Source organism: Poecilia mexicana, unplaced genomic scaffold, assembly GCF_051168715.1.
Source record: "Poecilia mexicana isolate PSO_F unplaced genomic scaffold, ASM5116871v1 scaffold_7, whole genome shotgun sequence".
Taxonomy (NCBI): domain Eukaryota; kingdom Metazoa; phylum Chordata; class Actinopteri; order Cyprinodontiformes; family Poeciliidae; genus Poecilia; species Poecilia mexicana.
In genome coordinates this window covers 26,992,527-27,004,789 of record NW_028263376.1, presented here as the reverse complement: position 1 = coordinate 27,004,789, position 12,263 = coordinate 26,992,527, and the positions used below count along the sequence as shown (strand labels likewise).

Genomic DNA, 12,263 nt, shown 5'->3' with positions numbered 1-12,263 from the left:
CTAATCCAGTGGGTTGGGAGAGCAAGATGATTTAGGGTGATTGTTCCTGTGATTTAATGAGAGCGTCGCTCCTCGTTAGCATCGCGATCAATAAGGCAGGAGGGAGTAAATTTACTGGCTCTCTGAGGTCCTGAGATGTTGCTTCAACATTTTCACATAGTTGTTTTCACAGGACACCAAACAATAGAAGAATAAAACATTTGCTTCTTATTGCTAAAGATTAAATGCTTGTATCGAGGTGAGATCATGAGATGTCAGCGATCCACAGAAAACTAGGAATGCCCGTTAGAACTTGTTGAAATGATTCACATACATACATTTTGGTGAAATTGTGGCAAAAATAGAGCATTAAAAAGAAAGGTCAAAGATGAAAAGTTCCTGGTATAGATGCAGTAGTTTTCCTTAATCAATAATAGAATATTAATTCCATTTTAGCAAAAGAAACAACCTGTTGATGTTACAGGAAAGGCCAACATCAATTTAGAGTTTCAATTAGAGATTCAAACACATTATATAATATTAATGTTAAGATCGAGGAAAGCCAAAAAAAAATATTTTTTTAGTAAAAATATGCGATATTCAACAGTTTGACAACAAAATGTAAAAAAAAAAAGGTTTTTGAAAGACTGCTTAATTTAGGATGCAAGTGTTGGATAAACATTTGCTAAAGTGCAAACACGACAGAACTGAGCTTACAGCCACAATCCAAAAAGAGCAGGCTCTGTGACTTTGATTAAAGTAAACAGCTCTGACACTTTGCAGCAGCCCATGAAATTGAGCCCCATCTCCATGTATCAGCCCTTCTGCCCCAAACGAGTGCGAAAGCGGCCAACTGTCCTGAGATCAATCGATTGTCCAGTCAAGCCCAAAGCCAGCAACTCCCGTCGACATGTCAGCGCGCACGTGCAAGAGCTGAAAAAGCTCAGTGCCAGAGAACACAGAGACCAGCAGGTTGCCTCCAAAAACAAGCGGCGAAGATCGTTGGTCAGGCTACAGCGCCATGTGACGAGTTCGTCAACAAACAAAACAGAACAAAGTCTATATTTTTGCAGCTGCTGAGAAATTACAAGGTTTAAACAGCACTGTCTTCTTATCTTGGGATAGGAAAAGAATATAAAATCAACAGAAAGACTCTTTTTCTGTAATTTGAGGAGTTGGGGGAGAAGTGAATCTCAAATACAGAAACCTACACTTGCTTATTCTACCAAAGCCAATCCATTCCTGTCTGGGATCATTGGCTTCAAATGGTGCAAACAGCGATGTAAACAGCGAAAACGGTAATTACAGCAAAACCTTCACAAAGTAATTCAACAAGAACTGCCAACTGATTTCCATCAGATGTGGGCAGCAGCATGCAACCATTAATCTTAACCTGGTTTTATCTTCTTTTAGCAGTCAAACGTCACACGGAGCCGGACGTCGGGGGATAAAACCATGATCTATTTTCAGGCTAAAAGTCAAGAATACCCAGCTGTTATCGCTTCATGGCTGTTTCCACTCTGTGGAGTGGCTCAAAATGGAAAACACCTGCAACAAAGACTCCGCTAAAATATGCAGCAGATCCCAAAGGAAGTACTCAGCTAGATTTGACTACAGTCAAAATTTTTTTTCTTTTTTAGCACATTTTGAAGGATGAAGTGATTAATCGGAGACGTTTAATAGCCAACAAACAGCCTGGGGTGTGCAGCATTGCAAAAACAACTCCAAGTGACCTCCCCTTTGACAGGTTCAATAGAGTAATCCAAGTGCTATTACCTGTTGAATTTGGATGAAGGCTGTTAAATGTCTGAGCCAGATGTTGTCAGTGATGGTATGGTCTCATTCAAAGGGTCAGGCAAACACACAGGCAACTCAGGAATTTAATGTCTGCAGCCTCTGAGGCACATTTTCACTTACAGGGATTCAGCTTTAGGGAGATCACAACTTCATAACTTTGAGATTCACCACTGTACTAGCTTGATTAAGGATCATTTAAATGCACGCATTTAAGAAACAAACGAAAAATTACATTTAAAAGCCATTCTTCACAAGAATCATTGTTATCTCAACAAGCCACAGAAACTGTTTGTTTTGCCAATGACCAACCATGCTAGACAGGCTTAGTGTTGGAATAAATGATTTTAAGTTGTTCTAGATATTTCTGTTTCACTAATTCCTCAACATTTTAAATGAAAAGTTTCCAAAATGAAACTCCAACATTTTTTGGCAGTGTGGAATATGTTATTGTTGTTTTCTGATTGTTTTCCTGTGCAAAGTATTTTGTTTTTGACAGGACGAGAGTCAGCATTTTGGAAATCACCACACTAATGTTTCAATTGGCAATGTGGCGACACACTCCAAAAGGAAAGTCTACATCCTATGTTTCTAGAAATGCATGACATTAGGAAAATATGAAATTGAGATGTTATTGTTGAATATTTCAGTGACGACACTGATTTTGCCTGACTGTTCCCTTTCTTAATCCCTGTCCTGAAGCCTTAAAAGCTTTAACATTAAGATCTGCACAAAGTGTGAGAGTAAAAGAAAGTCAAAGCCAGATCTATTATTTGGGTAGATACATGACTCCTAAACCAACCAAATATTGCATGCAAGCAATCCTTCGCACTGTGACATCGCATTGTACAAAACTGCAGTGAAAAAATTACATATTGAACAGTTTCAGATAACCTTGTGGGGCTTTTTTTATTACCTGATAAAAAACAACAACTATGAATTACATTTAAAAATTAAAACAGACAAAACATATAGAAGGAAAATGATGAATCTGAAATATAGTTCTTCACATTTAAGAGATTACTTTTATTTGGAAAAATATGGATTAATATGTATATAAATGAATGTCGATGTGCAACAAGCACAAAATAATTCTACACAGAAAAAAATCCATGCAAATAATTCAACTTTATTTACAAACAAAAATCTAATTCCCTGCTAAATATTTTTCTGATATATTTATTTAGGCTTTAAGAAATGAAGAAAATGGACTTGATTGCTCAAAACAGAGTGTTCCCTTGAACAAACATCAATCCTCACTGCTTTTTGTCAGTGAAACTGACGTGACTTATGTCTGAATATTACTCTCAGCATCATATGAGAAGAGAGTATTTACTAAATAAAAATGACATATTAAAAGTTTGTTGCCTGAATGGCTTTTAAAAGTGACTCACCTTTTACTCTTTGAATAACAATCATCTGAAATTCAAGTGAGACTATGAAATATCCCCTCTTTGGTACAAACTAATCATTAAAGAGGCACAGCTGTTGAGATGTTTCAGCTTGCTGCAGGGCTCTTGGTTTTGTGGTTCCTGAATGGATCTGGTGAATAATGGATTACCAAAACTGTTTTCCACTGGCCGATAAACCATGCAATAATTCAAGGCCCTGGCGAAATATGGCTTATGACTAGTCACTGACCAACATGCAGAGTTCCCATAATATTATTTCAAAATTCATTACTTTTCTCCAGCTCCATTTTCAGCTTTTTCCAGTGTTTTGCATGACATCATGCAGATGCAAGTACAAACCATGTGTCTACTCAAATAAAATACAGATCTGTCGAAGCCTGGTTTGTGATGAGTAACTCGTTCACTTCCTGGAAGTAGGAATTCCAAATTGTTGTTTTGCATCTAAGCTGAACCTTAAGTTCGGTTTCGAAAATAGAAAATATCTGGAAGCCAAACTGCAGTAAAGTTTGCCCTTTTTGGGTTTAGACTAAGTCTGTTTCTTTATCTGCTACAACATAACAGAACAAGTGCTGTGGTGGTGTCTTAGAGGAACTATAAATTGATCGACGACTTGGACAAAAGCTCAAATTGTGATGTGGAAAACTAAAATTATACATGGTCATTCAAATAGAAAGCAATTTAAAAGGTTGATTTTTCTATAAATTCAGCATTTTATCATCTTAAATGAGATATAAAGTCTGGAACTTGAGACTTTCTTTCATACTCAATTTAAATTTGCCCATCATTATCCAAATTTGGAAAAGGATTAAATCTAATTACATACTTTTAATAATTTTTTTATTGCTGTGTCCTACTTAAGGACTACCTTACGGAATAAAAAAAAACATAATATGACAATTTTGGCCAAAAATATAAAAAGGTTTAATTTTAGTAGCTTGCCTACTAAGAGTGACAGCTGGTGCTTCTTTAGTTTCCAATCCTTGACTGTCGGTACGTTTCACCACTAGAAAACAAATTTCTAAAAGCCACTTTTTTTAACATTAATGGCAATATACAGCAAAAGGTGGGAGAGGGTCAGTTCAGAGGTACTCTAAGCTCTATACAGCCTGAAAAAAACTCTGGTATTTACTCTGACATGTCACTACGACGATTTTAAACCATAGAAACAGTCGGATGGCTTTTAATAACCTCGGAAGTGGTGCACTCGTAGCAAAAGTATGAAATCCACACACTTAACGTGTCTTTTTAAGTAATTGGGGATTTGAACACAAAAACCAAATTTACTTTGTGACCTGCCGACACTGTAAACTCAACAGGTTTCTGCTGGTATTTGGCACATGCCAACATGCAGGACGTCAGCATGAGCTCCACAGATTTGTTCTTTGTGGAAGATTCTCTTGTTTGTTTGTAGGATCCAAAACCCCTGGGAGCAATCACGCTTTTTGCAAGAAAAGATAAAATGCGACTGACATAAAATGTTAACCATCTATATGAATGTCCGAGGAAAACGGATTGAAAAGCCCTACAATGAGCCTGGAAAACTACTGGTCAAGACCACATGAGAATCGGTCTGCTCAGAAGCAAAACTGAAAGAAAAGAGGGAGGTCGCTCAAAAGTCGTGCACAGTACAGTTACTATGCGTCAACTTCAGTGGACTGATTCTTCTCCTCATTTCACTCCCTCACCCATCCCTTTTTTTTTTTCAATCACATCTAAGTTGGATTAATGGTCTCCCTGTGTCCAGATGTTGCATAGTGATGGAGGCAGAGGGTGGAGCCTGCATACTTCTGCAACCTCAGCTACAGCTTACATTCTGAGCAGGCCTAATTTATGGAAGATCTGCTAAAACAGCAGGGCCTTTTTCGCAGACATAAAGCCTGGATGACAGTAATCCAGCAGCTACGCCTTCCTTTCTGGGACGGCACAAACTAAAATTATACATTCGAACTCACATCTCACGCAGCCAGGTCATGATCTGGCACTGGGCATGTTTGGTGCAAGTTTGTGGCTTTCCATGCGCTGAGATGGTGCCGGAAATAAAGGGGAAATAGTGAAAATGGGGAATATGCCGCCACTCACTGAGAAAGAGCAAGCGGGTTAGCTCAACAGGTCTGCAACGCATTGTCACAGGAGCAATGGTGCATTTGATACCTCATAATTACCAAGAGGGATTCGGGAGCATTAAAGAGCTCCCGGGACGTAAGAGGATAAATACACGACTATTCATTTCACTCTTCAGCCGAAATACCTGGCTGTCACCAATAAACTGTAATTCCCAGGCAGCCCACAGACTGCATACACGTCAGGACAAGCCACGCCATTAAGGACCAGGCAGATAAACGTTGTTTTCATTTTGCGCCAAGTAACTGAAAACAAACATGAAAGCTGATCCGGGAGATATGTTCCCGCATCCGTTTTTTTTTTGTTTGTTTGTTTTTTTTTTTTGGGATAAGGATGCCAAACGTCTTTTCTGTTCCCCTTTTTGTTTTGTTTTATTAATTATTTTTGGGGAGCCGAAAAGCAGCAGGTTGGTTTGAATGGTTGCTACCAACTGTAGCTGTAAAGAAGATGATGTGTTTTGTTTTGGGGGGGTTTTATTCTTTAGGAAGGGAAATAAACAGCAGATCAAAATTGTGTCGTTTTTGTCTGTAAATAGGTCGCTCAGGAATGAGCTGCGATGGTACCTGCTGAATATTCAGTGAATAACCTCACTGTCTGCCGTCCTCACATGGAGGCCCCTTTTCTGTCTGTTCAGACAGAAGCCGCTACAAACGCAGGCAGATTTTCAGGCCAAAATAAACCTAAGTGTACCAAACTCTCTCTGGGGAAAGAGAGAGAGAAAAAAAGCTCTCCACTTCAAATGAGGGTTCATTGTAAAAGAAAAACTCTATTTTTTATTTTATTTTTATTTTTTTTTTCGCTTGACTCCAGCTCTGATGACCACATAGGCCTGTGCACGGATGTTTTCCCCAACCCCTATAACAGACTAAAGTGTCAATTTCTTCTTAAATAAAGAAATAATAATAATAAAAAAACACAAAACAGGCTTCTTACCTACGGTGGCACCGTTAGGAGACATGACCTCCAAGCAGAGAATAAATCCCAAGTAGAACAACCTCATCGCCATCTCCTGAGCAATGCCCGATGGCACTGCTGCTAGAACCGAAAAGATGAAAAGTTGGCTGGATTTCTAAAACCGAACCACCTCATCCGAACCTTTCTCAATGGTCCGGGGTACGATCGTTCCTCCAGTTGCACCCACGCGGTGGTCTGTCCAGGGGTGTTTTTTTTTTTTTGTTTTTTTTTGCAATAATAACAATTAAAAAAAAGAGGAGAGGAGAGGAGAGCTACTACAGCCCGATGAGGCTAAGGGCGATGCAGCAGCACAGTCATGTATATGTATAACTGATTATCGGCGTTCAAACATGATGCGTAGTGGAAGCTGCGTCTCTGTGTGCTTGACAAGCGGGTCGTCCAGTTTTGTACAAAAGGAGCGCTGCAGCCGCCCACCCGTCCGAATCTGTCCGTGGCAAACTAAAAGCAGAAATGAAAATGAAAAAAACGCGTTTCTTCCCAAGGAGCGCCAACGTCTCCCTGCGCCTCTGGATGCATGAGTGGATGGTCAGAGCCTCCGAGCCCCAGCACAGTGGACGTGCCCGTGACGCAACGCTCAACTCCTTAAAATGGGATTACTGAGGGGCAAAACTGCGCATGCCTCCAATACAACTCATTTTTTAAGTGTATGGCACTCTGGTTTGTCATATAATAGCGTGACGGCAACGTCAAAGCACATGTTGGTCCTGTTCCACCTGGTGATAGAAAGTCTGCCTTTATCTCTACTCTTTAGAGATTCTTCGTCTTTTTCGGCTCAACCCTCTTAGAAGAGTTGAGCCTTATGGCTCACAAATAGCTCGATTTAGTTTTACTCAAGTGATTTTATTGCATTCAAAGTTGGTAATTATGCATATTTTTTTGTGTTAAGAAACGCTTCATTCAGTATTTTTCATATAAATCTTATTCTATTAGCACCATGTTTGAAGTTCCAACGTTTGCCTTTCATCTCACAATTTAAAGGCTAAATATCACTGAATTCCAAAAACAAAAGATCTAAATAAATCGATTGAAATGATAGTAAATAGTTGTAAAATACCATTCAAAATACAGACAATATTGATTTTTGATTTTAAGAATTCACTTTGTAATATTTGGAGCACAGTACATATTAGATATGGATTTTGTCATGACATTTAAGATCCAGAAAGTTTGATTGTACAGGAAATAGGGTTGGGGGCTAGGGGGGTTAGATAAGCATATGGGTCTGCTGCCAGAACTGATCTAATATGGCAAGGATGTTGCTCTTGTCTTGCAGCAATAGGCCTTGGGTGTGAACATTCTGTCTGAAGTTTGTATGTTCTCAGGGAACATATGTGGGTTCTCCTCAGCTCCTTCTGATGATCAGAAACATTTAGGTTGTCATAAACACTCGATGCATGCATGCATCTTTATTTGCCCTTCGTGTCTCTGTGTTGCCCTTTGATTGTACTTCAAATCTCCATAGTTTAACATTTTGATTAGTATACGGGGGAATTTTCCTTCCATACTAGTAGAAATATAATTTACTCTAGAAAGGACCTATTGCTTACATAAAAGAAAGGAGCTATTCCGTGAGGTTTGATTATGTGGTATTACAGCTTGCCTTATTCTCATACGTTGAGAATTGCTCCTTGGTGAGGGAGAAAACGGGGGCTGCAGCTGGTTCACTATACAGCGGGCATGGTGGCTCAAAATTTCTACCAATACGAAAACATAGCAAGTTTTAATAGTTTTTTTAATCAACTTTGTTAGGGCTCATCAGCATGACTTCTACTTTCCAATGCTTTTCATTCAATTAACTCTCTCAAACACAGAGATAGATGTGGCGGAGAAGTATTACAGAAATTCATTGGTTAAAAAAAAATATGATGTGTATGTGACAAAATGATGCAACCTGATGTTTTTGTCCTAATAATAGATCCTTGTGGAAAAACAAAATAATGGCTCGAGGTGGACGTGGACGGGTATCACAGCATTCTATGCTAAAGTCTGCCATCTAGTGGTGTAGTACAGACATAACTGCCTTGACAAAGAAATCAGTCTCTCCATCCATCCAGTCCATCCATCTGTTGTTTATACCCTCTTATCCGTGTGGGGTCTGTGGAGTCGTGCTGGGATGGATTTTGGGCGAAGGACAGGGGAAACCCTGGAAACATCGCAGGACAATACAGCAACACACAAGCATCCACGCACACACTCATTCCTGAGGGCAATTAAAGAGATCAATGCAACTTGCATTTTGGTGGAAGCAGGTTTACCAGGAGAGAGCCAATGCATGTAGGGCGAGAACATCTGGAGTTTAGAAAGGCTAAACCTCAGCTAACTGCTGTGCTGAATAATAATTGCCTTTTTTCAGATTTGTTATAGGAAAAACATGGAATCTTTAGTAATAGAATAAAATAAACCACTCTGAAAACTCTTCTAAGTTTTCTGACAGCTAGAGACGGATAGTAGCTCAATACATTTGCTCTGTTACAATTACTCGAGTAATGTTTTGGGGGGAAAAATATATATTTTATGAGTAATTTTAATAAATTGCATGTTTTACTTTTGCTTGAGTAATATTAGTGTGAAGTATTGCTGATTGCGTAATTATTTTTTGAATATTCTAGCCAATACAAGACATTTCAATGAAGAAAGAAAAAACATATTTTAACAAAAAAAAATGGATAAGACACAGACACACACCTACAGACTTCTTTTTTACGCATGCTTTGTTGTTTTAATGTTATTTTCTATCTAATGAGCCATTTGGAGATCAATAAGACAGTAAACACTATACATTGGGAGGACATAACAAAGTTCTTTTATACACAGATTTTATGTTCAGTTACTCAGTACTTGAGTAGCCTTTTCACCAAATACTTTGTTACTCACTTGAGTTGTTTTTTATAAAGCTACTTTTTATTTTTACACAAGTTTGAAATATTTTAAAGTAGTGCTACTCTTACTTGAGTTTTGGCTATGCTAACCACAGCTGCTGATAGCTTGAATTAGAACATTTTATTTGTTTGGAACAAATCTTAGATAAAATTATTTAGTGTTATGGTTAGGGTTATTTCATTACCACAAAGTTAAACAACTGAATAACCAGCTGCAACTGCTCTATTTTATTATTTACAGAAGTGTTACATATTTCAAAACAACCTTCACCTCACAGTATTGACAGCTTGTGTAATTTACTGATAAATATCTGAGAAGGTGTAGATATTTATTAATTTGTAATATTGCCTTTTGCAAGTTTGCGTTGAATTGTTGGATTGATTTGGATTGTTTTGTAAGTTCAAGCAAAGAAGGGATTGTAGAAATTAAATCTCATTTATCCAAGCTTAATCAGAAAACTATGACTTAATGTTCTAATTTTCTGAAAGAATTTTAAGTCGCCTGATAATCTCAACCTACAGAGGGCGCTGTGTGCTCATAATACATTCAGGAGTGCAATTTCAGTCATTTTACTAACATCAAAATTTAACCAACATACATGTTTGAATCAATATTGCTTCAAGTGTTAGAAATTCAGGGACAGATGTCTGATTTCTGATTAAAACACCTGCAGAGATCTTCTCATAACACAGCCAATAAGGGAAATGTTCAAATATTTTTTCTTATTGTAGGCCTTTGTGATGCGTGCCAACATTCTATCTAGATTTTGTCAAAACATAAAAAAACAAAAAAAAACAGGAGTCTGTTTTACTTTGTGATTCTGATGTCCCTGAAGTCGAGAATCGACTAAGTGGTTTTCACTTTAGAGATGTTTGTTTCGAAGCCTGAATTGCATGAAAGAATGTGAAGCATGCGAAGAATCTGAGAAAATCTGGTTGATTTGTCTCAAAATCTATTTACTCCAAAAACGTTTCGGTACAACTACAAATGCTACAGCGAAGTATAATGTTCTTTTTCAAAACGGACATGCCTCTCAGTAGTCCTTTTAAAATAACTAGACAAGAAAACTCTGATTCAAGTTAACTGGCGTTATCAGCAGGCTCACTGTCCGTCCTGTTTGTCATTGCTACAGACGAGCATAATTGCTGGTGTCACCTTAACCTGAGAATGCTCCCTTTGTTACAGGAGGGTGACTGAGCACTGACAAGCAAAGAGAGACAGACGCCAGCGTGCTGTGTAGGAGACAGCTTGAAAGAGCGCCAGCGTAAACACTCCCAGACCACATGTTCTCCCAGGGCAGAGGGGCTGGCCTTTCTCCAAGCACATCTGCACACAATCCCTCAGCTCTTAGCAGGCCAGCCAAGGAGACAGACCAGGGCAAAGGAGGGGGTAGAAGTGATCGCAGACACTTCCACAACCTGCTCTCACTTTCATCCGAGTGTCAGCAGCGGCCTAAAATATATAATACAAATAAAGCGTGGGGCACGCTGAAGAAAAAACTGCAAGAAGTGACTCTCCTTAAGCAAGATCTTGAGTGTAATAGTTCCACTGAATCTGCATCGCAACACCAGATCTGCATGCCTCATTTTGACGGCTGCAACCATTAGCCCATTTGCAGATAAACTTTAAACAAATAGTTTAAGATGAAGATTTTAAGTCTGCTTCTGTAAAGTACATGTGTTTGTAATTCACAACAGTATTCTTTTGCTGGTGGGTTTTTAAACAAAGTTAGTATTGCATAATGCTGTAATGGAACACCTATTCATCTATTTTTCAGTCCTACAAGGCTTCCCCGCTTGATGCCCTTTGATTTCCAAGCAAATAAGCGGCTTTGCAGCAGGATGACCACTGAACATGCTATGCTTGCAACACCTGAGGAATGCAGAGCATGCAACAGCAGCCTGTGTTCACCATCCCAACCCCCATGCTGACCCCACCTTAAATCCTCCCCCATACAACCTAACACCCATCAAAAGAAAGAAAAAAAAGTCAATACAACAAACTTTGCATAAGTCTTGGGTTTATATGTAATTCTTTTTAAATCTTTTGATTCATGGTTTCAGATGAAACCTTTTCAAAAACCCCAGCAGGTCACATTACTCCATGTTTTTGGTGAATTGCAAGTCCCTCCCCCAAACTGGCCTTGAGCTCTGGAACTCACATCCCATCTGGCTGAACACTTGCACACCATATCAATACAGTGCATCCATGGATTTAAACAGGGAGGGACAAACGACTCTATGTGACCTAAATGTAATCTCAGTAGGGTCCGGCCTAAAAGAAACAAAATCCACATCTGGTCAGTAAGAACAATATTAAGACAGAATTATGTTATTTGTATAAAAATGCAACTAGTGCATTGGAGTTTTAGGTTGTGTGCATGCATATGTTGGGGGAGAGAAAGGCTGAGATTGTGAATTGCATGTGTCTGGCTACCCAGTAGTGATGAAATCTGGATGAAATCTCCTTTTGCACATATATTATAATAAGAATGTGGGCTATACCCTTTGAATCTCAAAGTTGTGAATGCATTATGCAAATTCAGTGGCAAAAATAACACAATTGCACATGTTTTTCCTCACAGTTGAGGCTCAGTCAGTCAGGGTGCACAGGACAAGCAATAAAATGAATGGGATTTAGTTGCCAAGCAACTCTTGTCTACAAAAACTTTTTTTTTTAATCGCAAGATAAGAGCTGTCAAGAAACCATGATAATTGATGACAACAGAACAAAGGTGTGATCTTTTCTTATTTAGCTTTAAAAAAAATCTGAAAAAAGATTTAATCTGACTTTATTACATTATTTCCATAGATAAACTTTTCAAAAGTTACTCACACGCTAATTCAAAGCCACTGTAATTTTTTTGGCTAATCAAAGTAAAGTTGTTGCTTTTTTATCCTTAATACAATAGCAATATTATAGTCCAACAATCTGACCAGAGAAAATTATTGTTAATCATATATTAGAAATATATTGTGCTTTCTTCCTTCTTGAAAATAACATTGGTCCAATTTTTACTTGTTCAATTTGCAGAAATATGTTCCTCATTTACATTAAACAAGAAACTAGCTGCTAATATTTTTTGCAAAGTTTTACTGAATT

At 38.3% G+C, this 12,263-nt stretch overlaps 1 protein-coding gene across 1 annotated transcript in view; it reads right to left on the bottom strand.

Annotated features, from left to right (window-relative positions):
* The window catches only part of lrp1ab (low density lipoprotein receptor-related protein 1Ab), a 96,040-nt gene extending 89,137 nt beyond the window's left edge, over nt 1-6,903 (bottom strand). The window contains exon 1 of the mRNA XM_088007363.1: nt 6,240-6,903. Within this exon, the coding sequence (XP_087863489.1) occupies nt 6,240-6,312 (73 nt within the window). The 5' untranslated portion in view covers nt 6,313-6,903. The remainder of the gene's footprint in view (nt 1-6,239) is intronic.
* Nucleotides 6,904-12,263: the final 5,360 nt, after the last annotated feature.